The following is an 18,022-nucleotide window of genomic DNA, read 5'->3' on the forward strand; positions in this document are numbered from 1 at the left end:
ATTTGAAGGAAATATTTAAGGACTGCATAAAGATAGAATGGCTAGAGCTAAATGCAACCAAAGAGGTTGCAACCAAAGAGAGATCAGAAAAAAAAAAAGTAAACTGTAGGTACTGATACAAAAAAACCCCAAAATCCCAAAAAAAACAAACAAAAATTTATAAGCCACCTGTTTTTTGCACCTACTCAGGGTTTGACTCATGGGCAGAGGTACATTCAGGCAAATGTTTATCTTTCCTCTCTGTATCATGCTCTTCTTTCACTTCAGAGTTTTTTGGTTTTTTTTAATAGATCTTCTATAGTAGTTTTTGAGGGAAGTGCAGTAGCTAGAAAAATCTGAGCGCTTTCAGTTAGTGGCACCAAAATAAGATGTTTTATTCACTAACAAATATTTCCTTTTTGTTTTACGTGTGTGTCTGCAGTGTGGCTGCAATATGTTGTTCTCCAAGTAATTATTTTCAGATGACATCCTGAATAATTTTTAAACTGTCATTTATTCTTTCCTCTTTACCAAAAGATAGAATATATTTTCTTTTTTATTTCTTTTAACCCTCATAAACTGCACAAATTGTTACTAGCACTGCTCTTCTATCAATAAAAATGTGAGGTCCTCTTGACTTCTTTCTGTGGCTCCAGGTTCATGAGTTCTGCTCTTTCCAAGAACACACAGTGTTCCCAGGTGACAACAGACATGTGGCCATGCAAGTTGTGCAGTCAGGGGGATCTAAGTATGATACTGGCTTAACACTGTGACATCATTACTCACCAGAAAACTGGCACACCAGATCAACATCTCAGTCGATGGCCCTTTGAGCTTATACTATTCTGGCCCTTAAAATCTCCACTTGAAATTCAGTCCTCAGCTGGGGTAATGTCTGTGATAATGTACAGAAGAGGACTGGACATGTCAAAGGATTTTGCAGTCATAATAAATAAAGTGTAGAAAAGAAAGAAGACATACAGAGACCAATATGATGATTTAGAGTATTCTTAGAGATGAGAGAGAGAGAGAGACTGGGTGTACAGTTAACCCCAAATGCACCATTGCCCCAAACTTACAGGTTACTGTCAAGTCTGCTCTCAGTTAAAAGCCATTAAGGAGCTCACCAGTCATACTTCCAGCTTGTTACGACCGGACATAGAATTTCACTTGACATCACTGGTCCCAAGAAAAAATTGTTTCCTCTCCTAAATGTTGTGACAAATTGCCAAAGAACCTCTAGAGGGATTTATTCTACTGCTCTTTAGATAAGAGAAACATAATGTACTGCGTAACTCAGCAATTTTTAAAGGTGCCAAATGCCAGAGTTTTCAGATTTGTAACCAGCCAGAGTAAGGAATGCTTTGCTATATGTCAGAGAACTAGCCAGGTTTATTTCTTGACATGATTATTGAGTTAAACATAATTAAGAAACATAGGATTTTAGTCATGAAATAAAGTCACAAAGGATAAAATTACAATGGCATCATTAAGAATACATTTAACAAGATGTTCTCCCTAACTGAATTCAATAGCAGTTATGTTGTGCAACATTTTCTCTTAGGTTTATTCAAAACTTACCCATCACTATCAAGTTAAGATGGGATGATCTTGTCATGATGGCTCTTGCATATTCCACAGACCTTCCTTCCACACTCACATCCACTTGCACATGAAGAGCACAGGACAAAGGCTGAGAACCTTTCCAACTCATCTCAAAGCAGAATTTCTCATGTCTGGAAGAAAGTTTTCCTCCTCTTTCCTCGTGAGTAATGCCACACAACACTGAAGAGCAAGGAATTACTTTACTCTTTCCCCACCTCTTCTCCCAAAGTTTCCATGAAGATTTTCAGTGTATGTCTCAATTAGCACATTCAGCTTGTAGGTTTAACAATCATTTTAAAACACATATGTAAGCCAATGAATGGAGGAAATATTTATAGAGACTATTCATTTTTAGCACTATTAGTCTTATTCTAAATGAATAAAAGTAGGTAACAATTTGAGTAACACAGATTCAGCTTCATGCTTTTGATTGCATGGATTTTTTTCTACTATATCAATTACATTTGTATTGCTGGGTACAGTATGATGGTTATTATACATATATATATATAAGAAAATCAAAGATTAATGGATTAAAAGGCTTACTTCTTTAGTTTACGTGGCTGCTCTTTACTTTTGTCTGCCCCGGTCAGCTCCCGAATGCCCGGCTTGGGCGTCTCAGCTTTTCGTCGGGGCCGGGGCTCGCTGCAGTCTCCGGGCGCTTTTGCTGTCGCGCTCCGGGGTGGGCTGTTGGCCGCGCTTTGCCGTCGGCGCGAGGGAAGAAACAAAGAGGCAGGGAATTTGTCCAAATCCGTCCGCGTGGCGGCTGGATGCTTTATTGGCTGCGAGAGCTGCGATGGAAAAGCTGCAGCCGCTCCCAGCTTCGCACGGACGCAAATGGCCTCGAGCATGCCGAGGAGTGGGATGAAATAGGGAAGGGACAGGGCGGACGGGGAGCCCTCCCGCCCAATGGATACAGACGTTGTGGTGATGACGTGTACTACAGCGACCAATGGGAACACAGCAGGGGCGGACACGGGGCTTTGGGGTGAGTGGGACCGCGAGAACGGGGAGACGGGCACGGAAACCACAGGAACAGGGAAAAACTCGGGGGATGCACGAGGGTACAGAGAACTGGAAAACTAACAAAGAAAAATCCCATAATGCGAACCCAAACCTGGGATGCAACAAGTTTACTCCGTTCAATAGGAGTACTCTTAGCATGTTTATGATTCACTAGTGGTTTAGCCTAGCAGAAAAGTCCCAGTGAATTTTCCTTACTTACGGTCTAAACCAAGAAAAGAACTGCAGCAGCTCAACACCCAAAGAAGAGTAGCATTTCCAAAGATAGAGGGAACAGATAAGAGCTTTGTCAGGAAGAACAAGGGTGTCAGGACTCTTCCCTGGCTGAGTTTAGAATGAACCAACTGCTGGAAATGACAAGCATTTGCCTAACTCAGACCCAACTGCAGAGTCCAGGTCTCTGTCTGAAATACAAAAAAAAAGTGGGACCTGATACTTTTGGAGTTCGCCAAAAGGCAAGTGGATGCCAGCCCAGAGCAGGGATCATTATAGGTCTCCTGTCTGAAATATGCAGGGTAAAAAAGAGTGTTAAAACTAATCAAAGGGACTGGTAAGTGTGGAGTTATTTACTGGCACTGCACACATGCACTTATTATTTCATTCTGTTGCCTATTGTTGACACAGAAACATGAAAATACTTCAGTTATAGTTAATTTGACCTTTAGAGTTTAAAATGTAACTCTTTAATGGCAACACATTTTATGCCTCTGTCTTTGGCATTGCTCAAAATTAGGCTCCTGGCATACTTTAGGGATGATTTGAGAGCTTGTAACAAAGAAAGCACAGCTAAGAAAGTTTCGTAGCATCCATAAAGGTAGAGGAGAGCATGCACAAACCCTGGGAGTTCTGAGAAGCAAGTGGTACTCACCCCTGAAAATCAGGGGCATTGGTATGGAATTACAAGCTAGGGGACTAGTGGACTGTTCTGCCTAATATTGAAGCCAGGCTGAACTTTCCATCACTTTCTGCATTAAAGATGGATATTTCTGCTCAGGTTTGGGTTCTGGATGGAACCTCTGCTCAGGTTTGGGTTCTGATATCTCCTGTATTTTTCTGTTTCTCAGTCAGATTGTAGGCAAATCACCAGCTACTCTCAGCATCATTTTGCACTGTATCCTGAAACATGGAAAAAGATAGCTCACAGAAGAGAAAGTTGCTTTGCAGAAAAGGGTTTGAGAAACTTGCTTTGAGAAAAGGGATGTGAGTTCTGAACCTTTAGATTTGGCCTACAACAGGCCAGAAAACAACATCATCTGATTGAAAATCTCTGCTGTCATCTTATATCACATTTTCTGGAACTGTGGGTGGGGTGGGAGGCTGCAACTCATCATTTTTGTTTCTGAAACACTAAGGGCCAAATCATGTGAGTACTCTGATGAATTCATGCTCCTTTGGAAAACAGCTCTCCTAGGGCTGACACAAACTTGTTCTTTAAAGTAGAGGATGATAATAATGCTTATTTTACCAAAAGAAGATTGGTATCATTGGTTTCCCTAACAGAGGAAATCTAAGGCACAGAGTTACTTAGGGACACTCAAAACCAACCCAGTGTTTCTTCTGTTTCCATGCCTAGTTGACAGTCCCTCTTGGGCAGCAAAGTGGTACAGGGCCTTAGGGCCTCCATGGCGTGGGGCAGTGCCCATGAGACGGGTGCTGTGGTGGCTGATGTGCCCTTGGTGCAAGGGAACAGCACTGCAAAATACAGCCTGGGCAACCACAGGGGCTAGCTAAGACTTGGGTCCCCTTGAGAAGGCGAAGAGCAGCAACAGACAGGGAGCAGAATAAAAATTGTTTTTCTGGGGTCAGAGGTCTCAGCGGTATGAAGAGAGATTGCCTCACACTGAATTTGAGCATTTCAAGGAAAAATGAAATTCATTTAACATCTTACATGCAGTGAGGATGGGAAAGTGAGCTGTTAGGCTGCCCATCAAGGTCAAGCAACATAAAAGTACTTATCTGTCTATTATTTCTTTTGATCATAACATTTTGAAGTGTCCAGCCACTCAAACACAAGGCTTGTTTGTACTAAACATCAGCTGTCCTTCAGAGAAGTCCCGTACCCTGCCTCTGCCAGATGCTGACTAAATGAAGGAAAAAGCATTTTTCTCTACCTTTCTTATTCCTGGGCTGCTTGCCAAGTCCTTTTCCAAATCCTCATGACTCTCTCTCGAGAAATGGGAGCTGGTTGTGCCTCTTCCCCAGGAGTAGCAGGAGCCATCTCAGCACTCCGCTGACCCAGGATGGGCTGCTGTGGCAGTGCCCTCAGTCCCAGTCCTGCCCCTGCCAGCATCTCACAGGCCCTTCCCAGCCTAGTGTGGGGCTGCCTGGCTCTGTGGACCAGCTCCTGACCTCCATTGGTCCCACAGAATCTTGCCAGCCCCTCCGTGGTGTGTAACCTGCAGCCCAAGAGCAGCTGACTGGAGGCTATGGCTGCTTTCACCCCTGAATGCCCAGAGCTTTCTGGAGAGAGAGCTGACTGATTTACAGATGTAATATCACTGTCTACTGGCAGTCAGGGGTCTAAAATCCTTCCCAAATAGTGATATTTGGTCACTAATGGAGCCCGTGATCCCTCAGTCAAAGGAAGTGGTATATCCTCCACTGCCTCCAGCAGCCTTTTATGCAGTACATGAAAGTAAAATTGCAGTAATTTCAGATATTAAAGGAAATAAATACATGCCAAAATGAACTCCACAGCAGTACTGAACAACTGTACTTCTTTTCCAATACAGTGAGTCTGAAAATATGAAGTTTTGAGCTAAAGGAGACTTTTAGCCCTGAAAGTTTTCCTTGGGACTTAGGAAACATTCATGTTGATACATGCAGGTCCCTCAAATAAAGAACTGCTGCCACATTCAGGGAATCTTTTAGAGAAGATATAATTTTCCTTGCCAGTATCACTACTTGTTTGCATTGCTCCTTCCCAAAACTTTCAGTTTAGTAAGTAATTTTTTAGAAATACATAAGATATTTGGAAAGGGAAGGACACAACTCTTTGATTTGAAAAAAGTATCTTCAAAAACTTCAACCTTTCAAATAGCTGACAAGAACACTGAGGATTACTTTAAAAGCATTAAAAATCTCCACTTTTTTTTTTTTTTTCACAAAACTATCTGCAGCTATATAAACCCCAGTATTGCTCCTCTGCTTAGGAACAGCTGCTTCATTAAACACCAGGGGAAACACTACATCATTCTTTCTACTGTCTTTTTAATATTAGGTCTGAATTCTTATAAGCAGGAGTATTGTCTTCAGCCAATTCAAGGATTTAACCCACATGTATTACCCAGGCAAAAATCACATATGCAAAGGAAGTTGAAAGAATGTGAAGAACCTCCTTCTATTAAATAAACTAGTAACCATGCAGCTTGGAAAAAGGCTGGTGGAATCCCTTTAGGATCTTACCCTAAGACTGATTAAGGGAGCTCAATTATATCTGCAGACAAACTACTCAGAATATTTTGTGAACTGTAACTGAAGTTTGACTGAAACTTGTCATTCAGGCAGAAATCAATTCACTGTTCCTACAGCAAAATGTAAAACTCCCAGTACTAGTAACTTTTATTTAATTGAAATAAATAACTTCAATTTTAAAGACTAGATGGGCAAAAGTATCCTACAAGGTGTTGACATCCAACTTCTTTCTGTGGAAGCTGACTTAGAGTAGTGCCAATTTATGAACTAGTGAGAAGGTCTGTGATTTAATTAAAAACAGAAGAGATAAAATCCTTCCTTCATAAATGAAAGCTAATGCCCTCTAATTGTGTATAGCTGAGTAAGAATACAGAGCAGCACGGGTGAGCCTTCTTTCCTTACAATACCCTGGCGTCTCTAGTTCTGGGAAATTGCACAATGACTAATTTTTTTTTTTTTTTAAATATATTTCATTCTTGTGTATGTGTAGAGATCTGCTTAATAATCCAGAGTAACAGGAACTGGGCCATGTATTTTCAAAGCAGTCTCCCAGCTCCAGAAACCTCATTGTTGTATGCCCAACCTGCAAAACCTAAGATGATGCTTTCTTTGAATGCAATCATTATTGCACCATCCAGTATCCACTTTTTGGCTGCAACTTTACATGTGATAGAGGAGCAATGTCTGGAAAATTGTCAAAATAGTCAAGTGTCTTAATTCCTCTCCACCTAATGCAGAAGCAGGGCAGGATGGGCTGGGGAATCAGCATTCATCAGTAAAACTCAAGAGAAGAAAAGCATCAGAAATGCTTCCTTCCTTGGGATTTTCAGACCCAGTGGAATCAGACCAAGCAGAATTGCATTTAGAGATGTTGTTTCCTATAATTGTTGTACTCTGAATGTGCCTTCCCTTGGCATGATGTTGAGTTGTCCTTGCATGGTACAAAGAGGAAGCCTCAAGTACCATCTCAGCTATCTTGGCAGCTGGAATAGGAGATTTCTTGTGTCCAAGTGAGGCTTCAGACACACTCTGAAGACACTCTCTGTTTTACTGAATGTTTTCTATTATACTATATCATTTTTGAGGCAGGTTTGACCTCTTGTAGCATGCAGGATACAGGACACAGAATCTACAAGTTGAAGCAATGCTGTCTTCTGCCTTGTTTTCTATATGCAATCTTTTTTTTGCTCTTTTGACTGTTTTCCCAGAGAAGTGCTCCTAGCATGTCTAAAAAAAAAAAAAAGTCTTCATGATTTCATTGTGTATTTGTAAGTGGATTTTCCCCCCATATAACATTATTTTCCCCTTCTCAGCATCACTTGCTTTTGTTCACTGATTTTCCAAGCCTCTCCAGTGAAAATGTTGAATATTCTATGTCTCATATACATCTGTGGGACTTGGCTGTTGTCCAAGAGGAGGACAGTGCTTCTCCCGAAGGTTCCTGTGAGGCCCCAGATCACACACTTGAGATCATCTCTTGCCTTTTTTATGAAAGCAAGGAAGTTATTAGTTTCTTGTTTTAGCTGCATGTAAATATACTGCTCAGAAGTAAATCTAAGTATGTGAGCACATTACCTAGGTACCAGTACTTGATCAGTGCCTTACTGGCAATCTCATAAGAAACTAATAGTGGTTCCTTCTAAAATTTTAGCCAAAGCACTAGTATATATAAATGAAAGAGACTGATTAACTTATCATGATGACTCCTTCAATCATCTTCTCCATTAGTGTGTATCAAAGTAGAGAACCTTATACAAAGGCACTTCAGATCTAGCTGTCTGATATAAAGGATCTAAACCTGGGAGATGAAAAGTCTGGTTTTTACCTGACACAAAAAGACTATTATTCTTCAAGGTCCCAAAACAGAGAATAGGTCTGAAATACTCATTTGTGAGCTGCTGAAGATTGCTTAGTGGCCATCTAAATAATCACACATTGCCTATGGTGTCTGTACATTCATTCAACATGAAGACTTCACAAGAGAATTTTTTTAATGCTCTTGCTATATTTTAGTAAGTAGTTTCTGACATCATAATTAGTTCAAATTAAATTAGACATTTAGTCTTCTGACATCTGGAACAGTGGCTGCCAGCTATTTTTCTTCTATTTTTTTTTTTCTTGAAAGAAAGAAAATGTTTGGTTGCATGGTAAAAAGCTTATCTGCAAACTCACAAAGGAGCACAGGGACAATGGCAGGTGAGGCAAGCCAAGTAATATCCTCCCTCAGCTCCTCCCAGACCCATCATGGAGGGGCCAAAGGGCCATCAAAGACCCATCTCCACAAGCCCAGAAGAGCACAGAGGCAGGTGGTTCTGGGGGACACAAGTGCCTGTGTCCAGGCATAAAACCCATAACAAGGAGTCAACAGGAGCACTTTTAGGACTGGAGTAGATTATTCCCTATGGATATGGGATGCATTATGAGATGCAAGGGAAGAGCATTTGGGGATAACACGAGATTTAGAATTCAATCTTTGGTGGAGAAACCAAAGCTGAGGAATGGGAGGGCTCAAGACCATTTGCAGAGGAATAAGTCTAGGAACAAATGACAGGATGAGTGATAAAAGGAGAAAATGGGCTGGCCCTGTGTAAGTGGATACCAAAGGCTGTTTGGTATCAATTGTCTAGACATACCCTGTATCTCTGTCTTGTGTGCATAAGTGAGGCTGGAGATCTAAAAGCCACTAACTGCAGTGGGCTCGTGGGTGGGAGGAGTTGCATGTCTGGAGTGCATAAACTGGCAAGGGCAACATGAGTAAGTGTGTGATCATTTGCAAAGATTAAGTCAGAGTAGCCAGAGAATGGGTGAGGTGCCCTGGGAGCCGGGTGCATGCATGTGTGTGTGTGTGCTACTGGGACATCCCCACTGGGTGCATGTGCACACGCGCATGAACATGCGCTTGTGTGTGCATATGCAATGACCTGTGCCAGCAGCTGCAGTGGGGCTACAGCACTGGGGACTCCTATGTTCATGTGAAAAAAAACTGGACACTAGGATTTGGTATTTGAACCCAGCTGCTGGAGGGATCCATCCTATGTATATGCACATATATATATATATAATTATTACTGGACCTCTAGCCTGATTAGCCAGACAGGTGAGGACCATGAGGTCTGTTTGTGCTGGTGTGAGCACTGAGTGCCTCTGTCTGTGCTGATTATGTGTGTGGCTTGCAATGATGCAATGAGTATGTGTTTGTGTGTGTGTTTTGCACATATATCCACATCTGCATGTGGCTGGGGAAACATGCGCAGCCTCACTACTGATTGGATCTGGGGCAAGGAGCTGTGCAGCCTCACCTCTATGAGGCTACTGGATTTGGCTGCCCAAACATCGCTCTCCCAGCCTGATCCATGGCTGTGTAGCTCCCGGGTCAAAGCTGCCCCAAGCCAGGGCCACATAGACCCAGGGGAGAGAGAGCCCATGGGATCTCCAGGGAATGCATGTTCCTTCACCATCTCTCACTCACATACCACTCCTTTGAATATTTCTGGACCCAATGAAATGCAGAGTTTTGGTATGTCCCTTGTGAGTCAGACAGACCCGTCCCAATATGAACTTAGCACAGCAGCTTTTCTTCTGCTGCCCAAACACCTGGATGTTCTCTACATCTGCACTGGTTTCTGGTCCAGCTCCCATCATATCTGCATCTTCCAAATATACCTCAGATTCTTCTAGGAACTGAGTTCAGGGGAAAACAGCCATGCCCTGTAGAGAGAAATAAGGAACCTTGCTTGCTTTGCGCTTATTCTCTTAAATGTACTTATCCCAGTATTCCTTTTGAAAACAGTATTGCTCATGTTTTCAGAGACTGGATATTAGAGCACTGACTCCAAATGAGATTTATGTTCTAAATACAACATACAGGTAGGAAAGGGCATGAATTGAAATTTTAAATCTACCGGAAAAAAAGTGGATGAGCTTGGGAAGTGTATGCCTTAATGTAAAAGCAGACACAAATGTATTAAAAATGTTAATTTGAACATATTTAGGAATATCAAGATTTTTGGAAATGGTGTTATACAAGTAATATTATGAAAGTAGTGCCTGGATAGAAAGAAAATTCTATTTTAATTTTCACTTTTCTGAATTCTGGAAATATATTTATTATTTTTGCCCCATTCAGCCCTAAACATGTTCCTGAAATCTCACATAACATCATTAATGCTTAAATTTTCCAGATCTTGAGTTTTCTGTTGTTCTTATTTTTGCCTTGGTTCTGCATAAGGAAAGAAATACCAAAAAGGGGTTGTTTTACATAATCACCCCCTGCTTATGTCTTTCCTATTTTTCTACGACCATTCAGCCTAAAAGATAGAACATATGATTACTCAGTGAAAGCCCTGCAGCCATGAATTCCATCTGTTTGTAACCTTCTAAGTATTGTTTGTATAAAGACAATAAAAAAGTCTTGTTCCTTTATAAGGATGACTGCAAGTAGTTTGATCTCTGAAAAGAATAACAAAGATTTTCTTTCTCCAGCTCTTGAAAATGACTCAGTATGAGATTTTGATCTCTATATTGTAAATTTGATATCCTGTGGATCTCCTCCTCATCTCATCTATTGAGCTGCTTGTTGTATTACATCTTTCAAGCTTAACAGGTGATTGATTAAGAAGCCTCATTTTCTGCTTGTTTTTCTATATGATTATTCTGTGCTTAAATGTTTCAAGCTCATTATCAGCCAGACTCACTGCTGTAGAAGAGTTCACTTAAACTGCTTCTGTATTTTAGGTATTAACTGCTGGAATGTAAAAAAACTCTTAATATGAACCACTAATCATTGTGTACTGACACAGAGGAGTGTTTAGGATATATCTCAAATATGTTTGGTTCCTCTAATGACAAAAAAGTTACCAACGCACAAAATGGAGTTGGCATTTACTTCATTCCATAACTGAACATCTGTAATTTTCTTACATGTGTCTGGGCATGGTTCTTCTTTCTGAAACTGCCAGCTCACCTGTGTGCTGCAGTCATGAGATACTGGAGTAGTTAGTAACCTTGGTTTTTTCCTTACACTCTGCTCAAGGCTTAGAGATTTTGGATGACTTCCTTAAAGTTTTTCTTTGCTCTAGCCTCTCTTTGGTGAAGAAACCTGTTCTTCAATCTCTACTACCTTTCAATTTAAATGGAATTTTACTATTTGCCTGCAGAATTGCTCTCAGCCACATTGCTCAACCTGATTTGCTGCTACAAACCACAAAAGCTTCCTCTCCAATGTTACTACTACTTGTCATTTTCACTTTGCTTCCAGAAAGAATAGCTTTAGACTGATCTGGATTTTCATGTAAAAGTGCTTACTTCTGACAATATCCAGTCCTTACTCACCAAGGGAACACAGGGGCAGCATTTTCAAGTCAGAAAGCACTTGGAGTGTTCTTCTGATGGACTGCAGAGTGGCTTTTTGCAGGCAGGGGCAATGGAGGATGGAAATCAGCTTCTCCAAGAGGAATTGTCCTTACTCTACACAGCCCTGCTGGAGGTTGAAGGCTAGGCCAGCCTCCTCAAATGCTTTAGCAGGGAATATGGTGTAAACGTCTGGACATTTAGTTGAGATCCCTTTTATCACATGGAGACTTGGCACATTAGTCAAGGCATTTTCTTCGTCCTGTTCACGCAGAAAAGGCAGAACTTTGTTGGCTGCTGTATAGCCATATGAAGATTAATTGCAAGGGACTTCCCCTCTTGATTTCTATATTCTGTGTTTTATTAATTGGAAAAGTGAGAAATGCCTCTTAAATAAAATTGAGGATTACTAAGAAAATAAAGCTGCTATGAGGCTGCAATCAGCTGCTACCACAATGGCAGCTACTGTTGAACTGTCATGTGCCTCACAGCACCTGGAGTCAGCAACACTGACACACATATCCCTTCCATGAAAGGTAGGAAACACAAGGTTTGCAAGTGTGTGTTCAACTTCAAACCTCAGTGCCCAGCAGAGATTTGTATCAAAAGCATCATTTGAGTGTCTGAACCCAAGGCAAGAAATAGATAAAAGAAAGGCATGCTGCTTCTGTAATGAAAGACTGGAACAGAATGGGTTTAAGCACCTTTAGAGTTTACCTGCAGAGTCACGAAGAGGCTCCCATGAGAAAACACCCAGAGGCAGGATTCACTGAGCCATTTCCACAGGAATATAGACATAGGGTGGACAGAAAGGACAGTCTCTCCTACTAAAAATTTCAGATGCTCCATCCTCCCAGAGGCAGAGTGCAGTGACCAGGCATAGCAAGAGAGCAGAGAAGCAGGACAGCAAAATTCTCAGACCTCTTCAGAGAGAATCAAAACTTTACTACCACATCCCTGAGCATCTTTTAAAGTCTAGGTTCAACCAGGACACACTCTGCCAGTCACAGAGATGCTAAGCTCACACGGGACACTCTTCCCACCCTAAAACACTCTATGTGAATCTTGGAACAGGCTTTACATATTTATATTTTCCAGCACTGAGCAACATTTGCCCTACATTTCTTCTTTCACTGTGAACAAATGTGTGTCCTCACTCTCCCTGTCCCCTCGTGTGAACAGTTTTCTGAAGTAGATGCTGCTGCTCCAGTAGCACAAGGCCTTTAACTACCAGGTACCTCAGCAGGGCACAAATAAGCCTCTTCTCCTCCGTCCCCAAGTTACTCAGGGCATCTTCCACACTTTCTTCCCAAGAGCAAGCATGGCTATCTGACTGCTTGTGCAGAAAGTTCAGAGCCTCAGCATAAACTTAGAAGGGTATTTTCCTGATGAACTAACTTCTCAGCAAAATCCTCACAACAGGGAGCGGGCAGTATTTGCTGCCCGTTGCTGAAGATGAAGGTATACTCCTACTCCAACAGTGCGAGGAACAATTCCTGAACCTCCTTGCTCTCCAAGCCCCCTAACTTCGTAAATCTGACAGAAAACTCAACTCTCTGGAAATGCTGGAATACTCATTTGAAATCTCATTTTCCATTTCTCACAAGTGTAAGAAGCCTAGTGAGAAAGAATTTGGGGTAAACAAAATTCATTCAATGAGATCAAAAAACGACAAATGAGAATTGGTGAAGCATTGTTTTATGTTACTTTCCTTGCTTTCACACCACATATACAAAAAAAATCCTTAAATTTAAAATTATTATAGGCATTTCAAACAAATAAGATAACATTTTAGAAAACTCCTCTTATCCCATTTGTCTTTCATAATTTCTAGAACCATAGTATGGTAGTTCTCTTTTTTAGAGGTATGCAATTTCAAGGCAATTCTTTTGGATTTCTTCAAATTACTGAAAATGTTTATTTTCCACTGCTTCAATTTGTATCTTACAGACTTCCTCCTGCCTATGACCAGTATAAGCACAAAGGGTCATGCACTTTCTGTACAGTGAAGTTAAGTAAGTCCTTATTACTTGAATAACTCTGAGGAATAGCAGGCAGTTAAATCATGTAAGATTTTTCCAGTCTTTTAACAACCCCCATTTAGAATACACACACAGAGCTTTAAAAGAACATTGATTACACTATCCACCAGATGCTAGAGTAAGTTTTGTTTACTTTTAAAGGAATAAGAAAAATATTTGTGGAAAAAAAACCTAAACATTTTTTCTGACATTACATGAAAATAGTAATAATTATGCCTAACAGAACTAGCTACAATGAAAGTAAGCTGCCTGTTAAAAAACTGACAACCAATTGAAGCTTGTAATTTCAACCTTCATCAATTGCTTTCTTGAGTGACTCATCAAATCAGTGTTACCTAGAAAGTCAATACTGAGAAAGAGGGTAAACCAATAAAAACTCCTTTCAGTCACACAATTGCTACCACTCTTGAGAACACGGTCAAGCGTTTTATTGTTTATACTCATTTTCATTTACACATAAGAGGAACAATCAATGCAATTCCATCACAGCAGGTGGACCATATCCTGAAACTCTGCTGAATACCCATAGACCTGTCTTAAGGTCCAATCAGAAGAAAAAAAAAAAAAAAGAAAAAAGAAAAACTAAAAAAACATAGGGGGGAATTAGGGAGGCAAGAAATTTCACTAACATCAGTTAATTCATGATTCATGGGTATTTATTTTGCAGGTGAAATAGTTCTTCTGAAAGAGCAAACTGCTTCACTTCTTTACAAAATACACTAAATAATGTTAAGTACTTAGAGAATTCTAAATTTTGCAGTGGTTCATGCGGTAAGGGTGTGCAACTGACACAAAATGGAAAACATGGTTACAGCATCAAACTGCTACTCCTATTCCCAGCTGGTTTATGGAAAAGGTCATTGGACTTCTTGATTTCTGCTCTTATGGAGTAAAAGCAAGAAGTATTTCCTTTCTAAAGGCAACTATGAGGACAGACTACAGATATGCAGTGCAGTTGAACAGGTCTACAACTCTTGTTTCTAGAGCATTTGCATTTACTATTGTTTTGAAATACTAATATAAAACTTTTGCACACTGTCACTTCTCACACATGTTCAGCCAAAGGAGTAATTTACAGAATTTACTTCGATGCTCCTATTTTAAACGTGAGTTTGTCTCCTCTTGGCCTCATGGGTGAAGGGAGCATCTCTTTCCACTGAAAGAAAGAAATTACAGGTGTGCAGAAGTACAACTATGCTAGCAACACAGACAGAGACAACTGTGCTCTTGTGCACACCCCTACAACCGGCCGGAGAACAAATTAAGAAGTTAAGCCTGCAAAATAAATGGAGTTTACTCTCAAACTTTTTTTTCTTCATTCCAGATGAATTATAGACCTTGATTCGAGGCTGCCCTCTTTTTTTTTTTTTTTTTTTTTTTTGCAACTGATCTGCGTGCCTATTGGAACAGCATCTCTGCCAGAGTCATTACACTGAAACGCAGAGCTGAGCAGTTTGGTGGCAGAATGTATTGATGTTTTTGCAGCATCATGAGTCTGGCAACTGGGCTTGGGGAAGTTTCAAGCAGTGGGTCTTTACAATAGCAACTTGATTCTGCAGACAAAAAGCAAAAGATTGGCAGAATTATTAAAGTATCACAATAAAGGCATGTATGCATTCTGCAGAAAGTGGCGCTGAGTTTAGTGATGAGCAGGCAGCCAGCGCTGTAAAGAGGCGCGGAAAGGCAAAGCCCTGCCGCGTGTGAAGAGACACACCGAGGTGTTCAGTCTCCCACGGAGGCTAAGGGACAGCCTTCCCCTCGGGACGCCTGCCGGCAGCCGGCTCTAATCCCGCAGGAGCGGCCGGAGCCGTGAGGAGGGCAGAAAGTAAGGCTGGACTGTGTCAGTAGCCTTCATCTGGGGCCTATCCTACCTCCCTTCCTCGCCAAAAAAAACCGAAAACAAAATAAAAAAAACACCAACAAAAAACATCACGCCGCTGGTTCCGGGGCCGCATCGACTGCCTTCCAAGGGGGCTGCACGCCCACCTGCCCAGCGGTGCCTGCAGCTGCCGGCGGGGTCCGGGAGGCGGAACCGGGGACGCAGCCGCGGGCGGGGACCGGCCCGGCCCGGCCCGGCGCTCTCCGGGGAGCTCGGCTGCGGGCTTGGAAAGCAAGTGCCGTTTAGCACTAATTGGCCGAAACCCGGGCATTAGCATACGAAATGGCGGCAGATTGCTTTAATAGGTGGAATTAAAAGCAGATTGCCGTGAGTCACTCCCTGCGATCGGGGAGGGGGGGCGGGGGGGCACACACGACGCGCGCACACACATATTGTGAAATGTCAGGAGCGCGCAGCATCCCCAGCGCTCGCCGCCACTTGCGGAGGGTCTGACCACCAGCTCTTTGTGGGGTCGCACCCCCACCACCCATTGCCAACCCCCCGCCTCCCCCCGAGCACGGCGGCTCTCCGGGCAGGGCGGGGTGCGCGGACCTACCTGTGGCGCCGGGCGCAGGCGTGCATGGGGGCTGCCCCGGGGAGCACATCGCATTCAACATATCAGCCTGTGCATCGGAAACGTATGAGTTTGTGGAAAGCTTGTTTGAAGTCTTCGTTAGACATAGTATAGATGACGGGGTTGATGAGGGAGTTGAGATATCCAAGCCACGTGAAAAAGTCAAAGATGGCCATGTGGAACCAGCAAGCGTCCTTGCAAATAGGCATCACCAAGCTGATGATGAAAAAGGGCAGCCAACACACGATGAAGGCTCCTAAAATAATCCCTAAAGTCTTTGTAGCTTTCCGCTCTCTAGCGGCCGTCAGCTTCTTTTTCTCCAGCAGGGCGTCCGAGACCTTCACCTTCACCTGGTTCATGTACACGGGGGAGCCCGTTTCGCTGGATCCCTCGGGAGCCTTGGAGTTTATGGACGTGACGGAAGAGGTCGACCCCGGGGAGTCTGTAATTAACTGTGCCCGCGTTAGTCTTTTACCTGCTTTCTTTGGCGTCTGCTTCAAAATCCGCGACCTGGCTTCCACGTAGATCCTCCCGTAGAGGGCTATGAGCAGCAGAGTGGGGAAGTAGAAGGCTCCTACTGTGGAGTACACGGTGTACAGGACGTGGTCCGTGTTCACCACACAGTTAGATACTTCCTCGGCCTTCGCCTGCCGCCAAAACAAAGGGGGCATGGAGATGCAGATGGAGAAGATCCACACCAGTGCGATCATGCCCGCTGCCCGCTTGGGAGTCCGTTTCGTGGAGTATTCGACGGCGTCGGTGATCGCCCAGTAGCGGTCCAGGGCGATGACACAGAGGTGCAGGATGGACGCCGTGCAACAGGTGATGTCCGAGGACAGCCAGATATCGCAGACGATCTGACCCAGCGTCCACCTGCCGGTCACAGTGTACATGGTACTGATGGGCATGACAAGGATGGAGACGAGAAGGTCGGTGACGGCCAACGAGGCGATCAGATAGTTGGCCGGCGTGTGGAGTTTCCTCGTCTGGTAGACCGTGGCGATGACAAAGGCGTTGGAAAGCACCGTGGCCAGGGTGACCAGCGCCAGGACGACAGCGAGCACGATCTTCCCGGAGAGAGGGGTGGCATCTTGGTAAATCACTTCCTCGGCGCTACAGTTTCGGTAAGAGTCGTTGGCGGAGCCCAACTGCGCCCGGCAGGGGCCGGTCGGCTCCATCCCTCCGCGGCCGCCGCCCCCGCAGACGGCGGGGCTCGGCGCGGCACGGCGGGGCCGCTACCCCGGCAGGACCCCGTCGGCGCCGGGGGAGGGCTGCAGCATCGCCGCGCCGGCACCACCTCCCCGCCCGCCCTTCCGGGAGCTCCGAGCGGGCTCCGCGGAGCCTCACTCCCCACGGGTGAGGGAGCAGGGCAAACCGGGGGCCAGGCGTGCCCGCTCGCCCCGGTAGCTCATCGCCCCGCCGCCCGCCCGCGGAGCGCGGCGAGCCCCGGACATGGGGCTCCCGCCCCGGCCGCCCCTAAGCGCAGCCCCGCCGCCCGCGGCTCCACACCGTGTCTCGACGGGCGCGGTGGCAGCGCCGCATGCCCGCGGGCGGCGGCCTCGCCCCCCGGGCTGCGGGCGCGACGACGGGGGCTGCGGGGGCAGCGGAGCCGCCCCGCCGGGCCGTGCCTTCACACGCAGCCCGCCGCAGCAAGTTTGCAGCCGCCGCCGCGGGTGCGGGAGGAGCAGGAGGAGGAAGAGGAGGGTCCGCGGGAGGCAGGGGGAGAGACCACCTCCCATTGCGCCCCGCCGCGGGCCATGCTGTCGAGGCCCAGCCTCCGCCCAGCCCCGGCAGCTGCGGGCAGGGGCCGGTGTGAGTGAGCGGCGAGCAGCCGCCGCCCCTTATATAGCGGGCGGCGCGGCTCCGCCGGCACCGAGCAACCGGTGCCGCTCTCGGGCGGGCTGCCCGCCCGCCTGCCCGCGGAGGAGGAGCCGCCGCCGCCTCCCTTGGCCCTCCCTCCGGCACCCACGAGCCGCCCGACGGGGGGGTTTCAGCCCGCTCCGGCCCCGCGCACCGCCCCACCGCCAGCCCCCCGCCCCGGCCCCTGCAGGTGTCGGGAGGAGCCCGAGCTCGTCCCCCGCCCAGGCGAGGAGCAGCCCCTCCTCTTCCAGCCCGACGACGGATGCCACGGCGCGGGCGGATGCGGGTGCTCCTTGG

General features: G+C 45.0%; 1 protein-coding gene across 1 annotated transcript; it reads right to left on the reverse strand.

Annotated features, from left to right (window-relative positions):
- Positions 1 to 13,818: 13,818 nt before the first annotated feature.
- On the reverse strand, positions 13,819 to 17,657 carry HTR1B (5-hydroxytryptamine receptor 1B). The gene is made up of 2 exons (XM_068183890.1): positions 15,848 to 17,657; positions 13,819 to 14,965 (listed from the first exon to the last, which is right to left on the reverse strand). Exon 1 carries the CDS (start codon positions 17,041 to 17,043, stop codon positions 15,910 to 15,912), a length of 1,134 nt encoding a protein of 377 aa, XP_068039991.1. The 5' UTR covers positions 17,044 to 17,657; the 3' UTR covers positions 13,819 to 14,965; positions 15,848 to 15,909.
- Positions 17,658 to 18,022: the final 365 nt, after the last annotated feature.

Source organism: Anomalospiza imberbis, chromosome 3, assembly GCF_031753505.1.
Source record: "Anomalospiza imberbis isolate Cuckoo-Finch-1a 21T00152 chromosome 3, ASM3175350v1, whole genome shotgun sequence".
NCBI lineage: Eukaryota > Metazoa > Chordata > Aves > Passeriformes > Viduidae > Anomalospiza > Anomalospiza imberbis.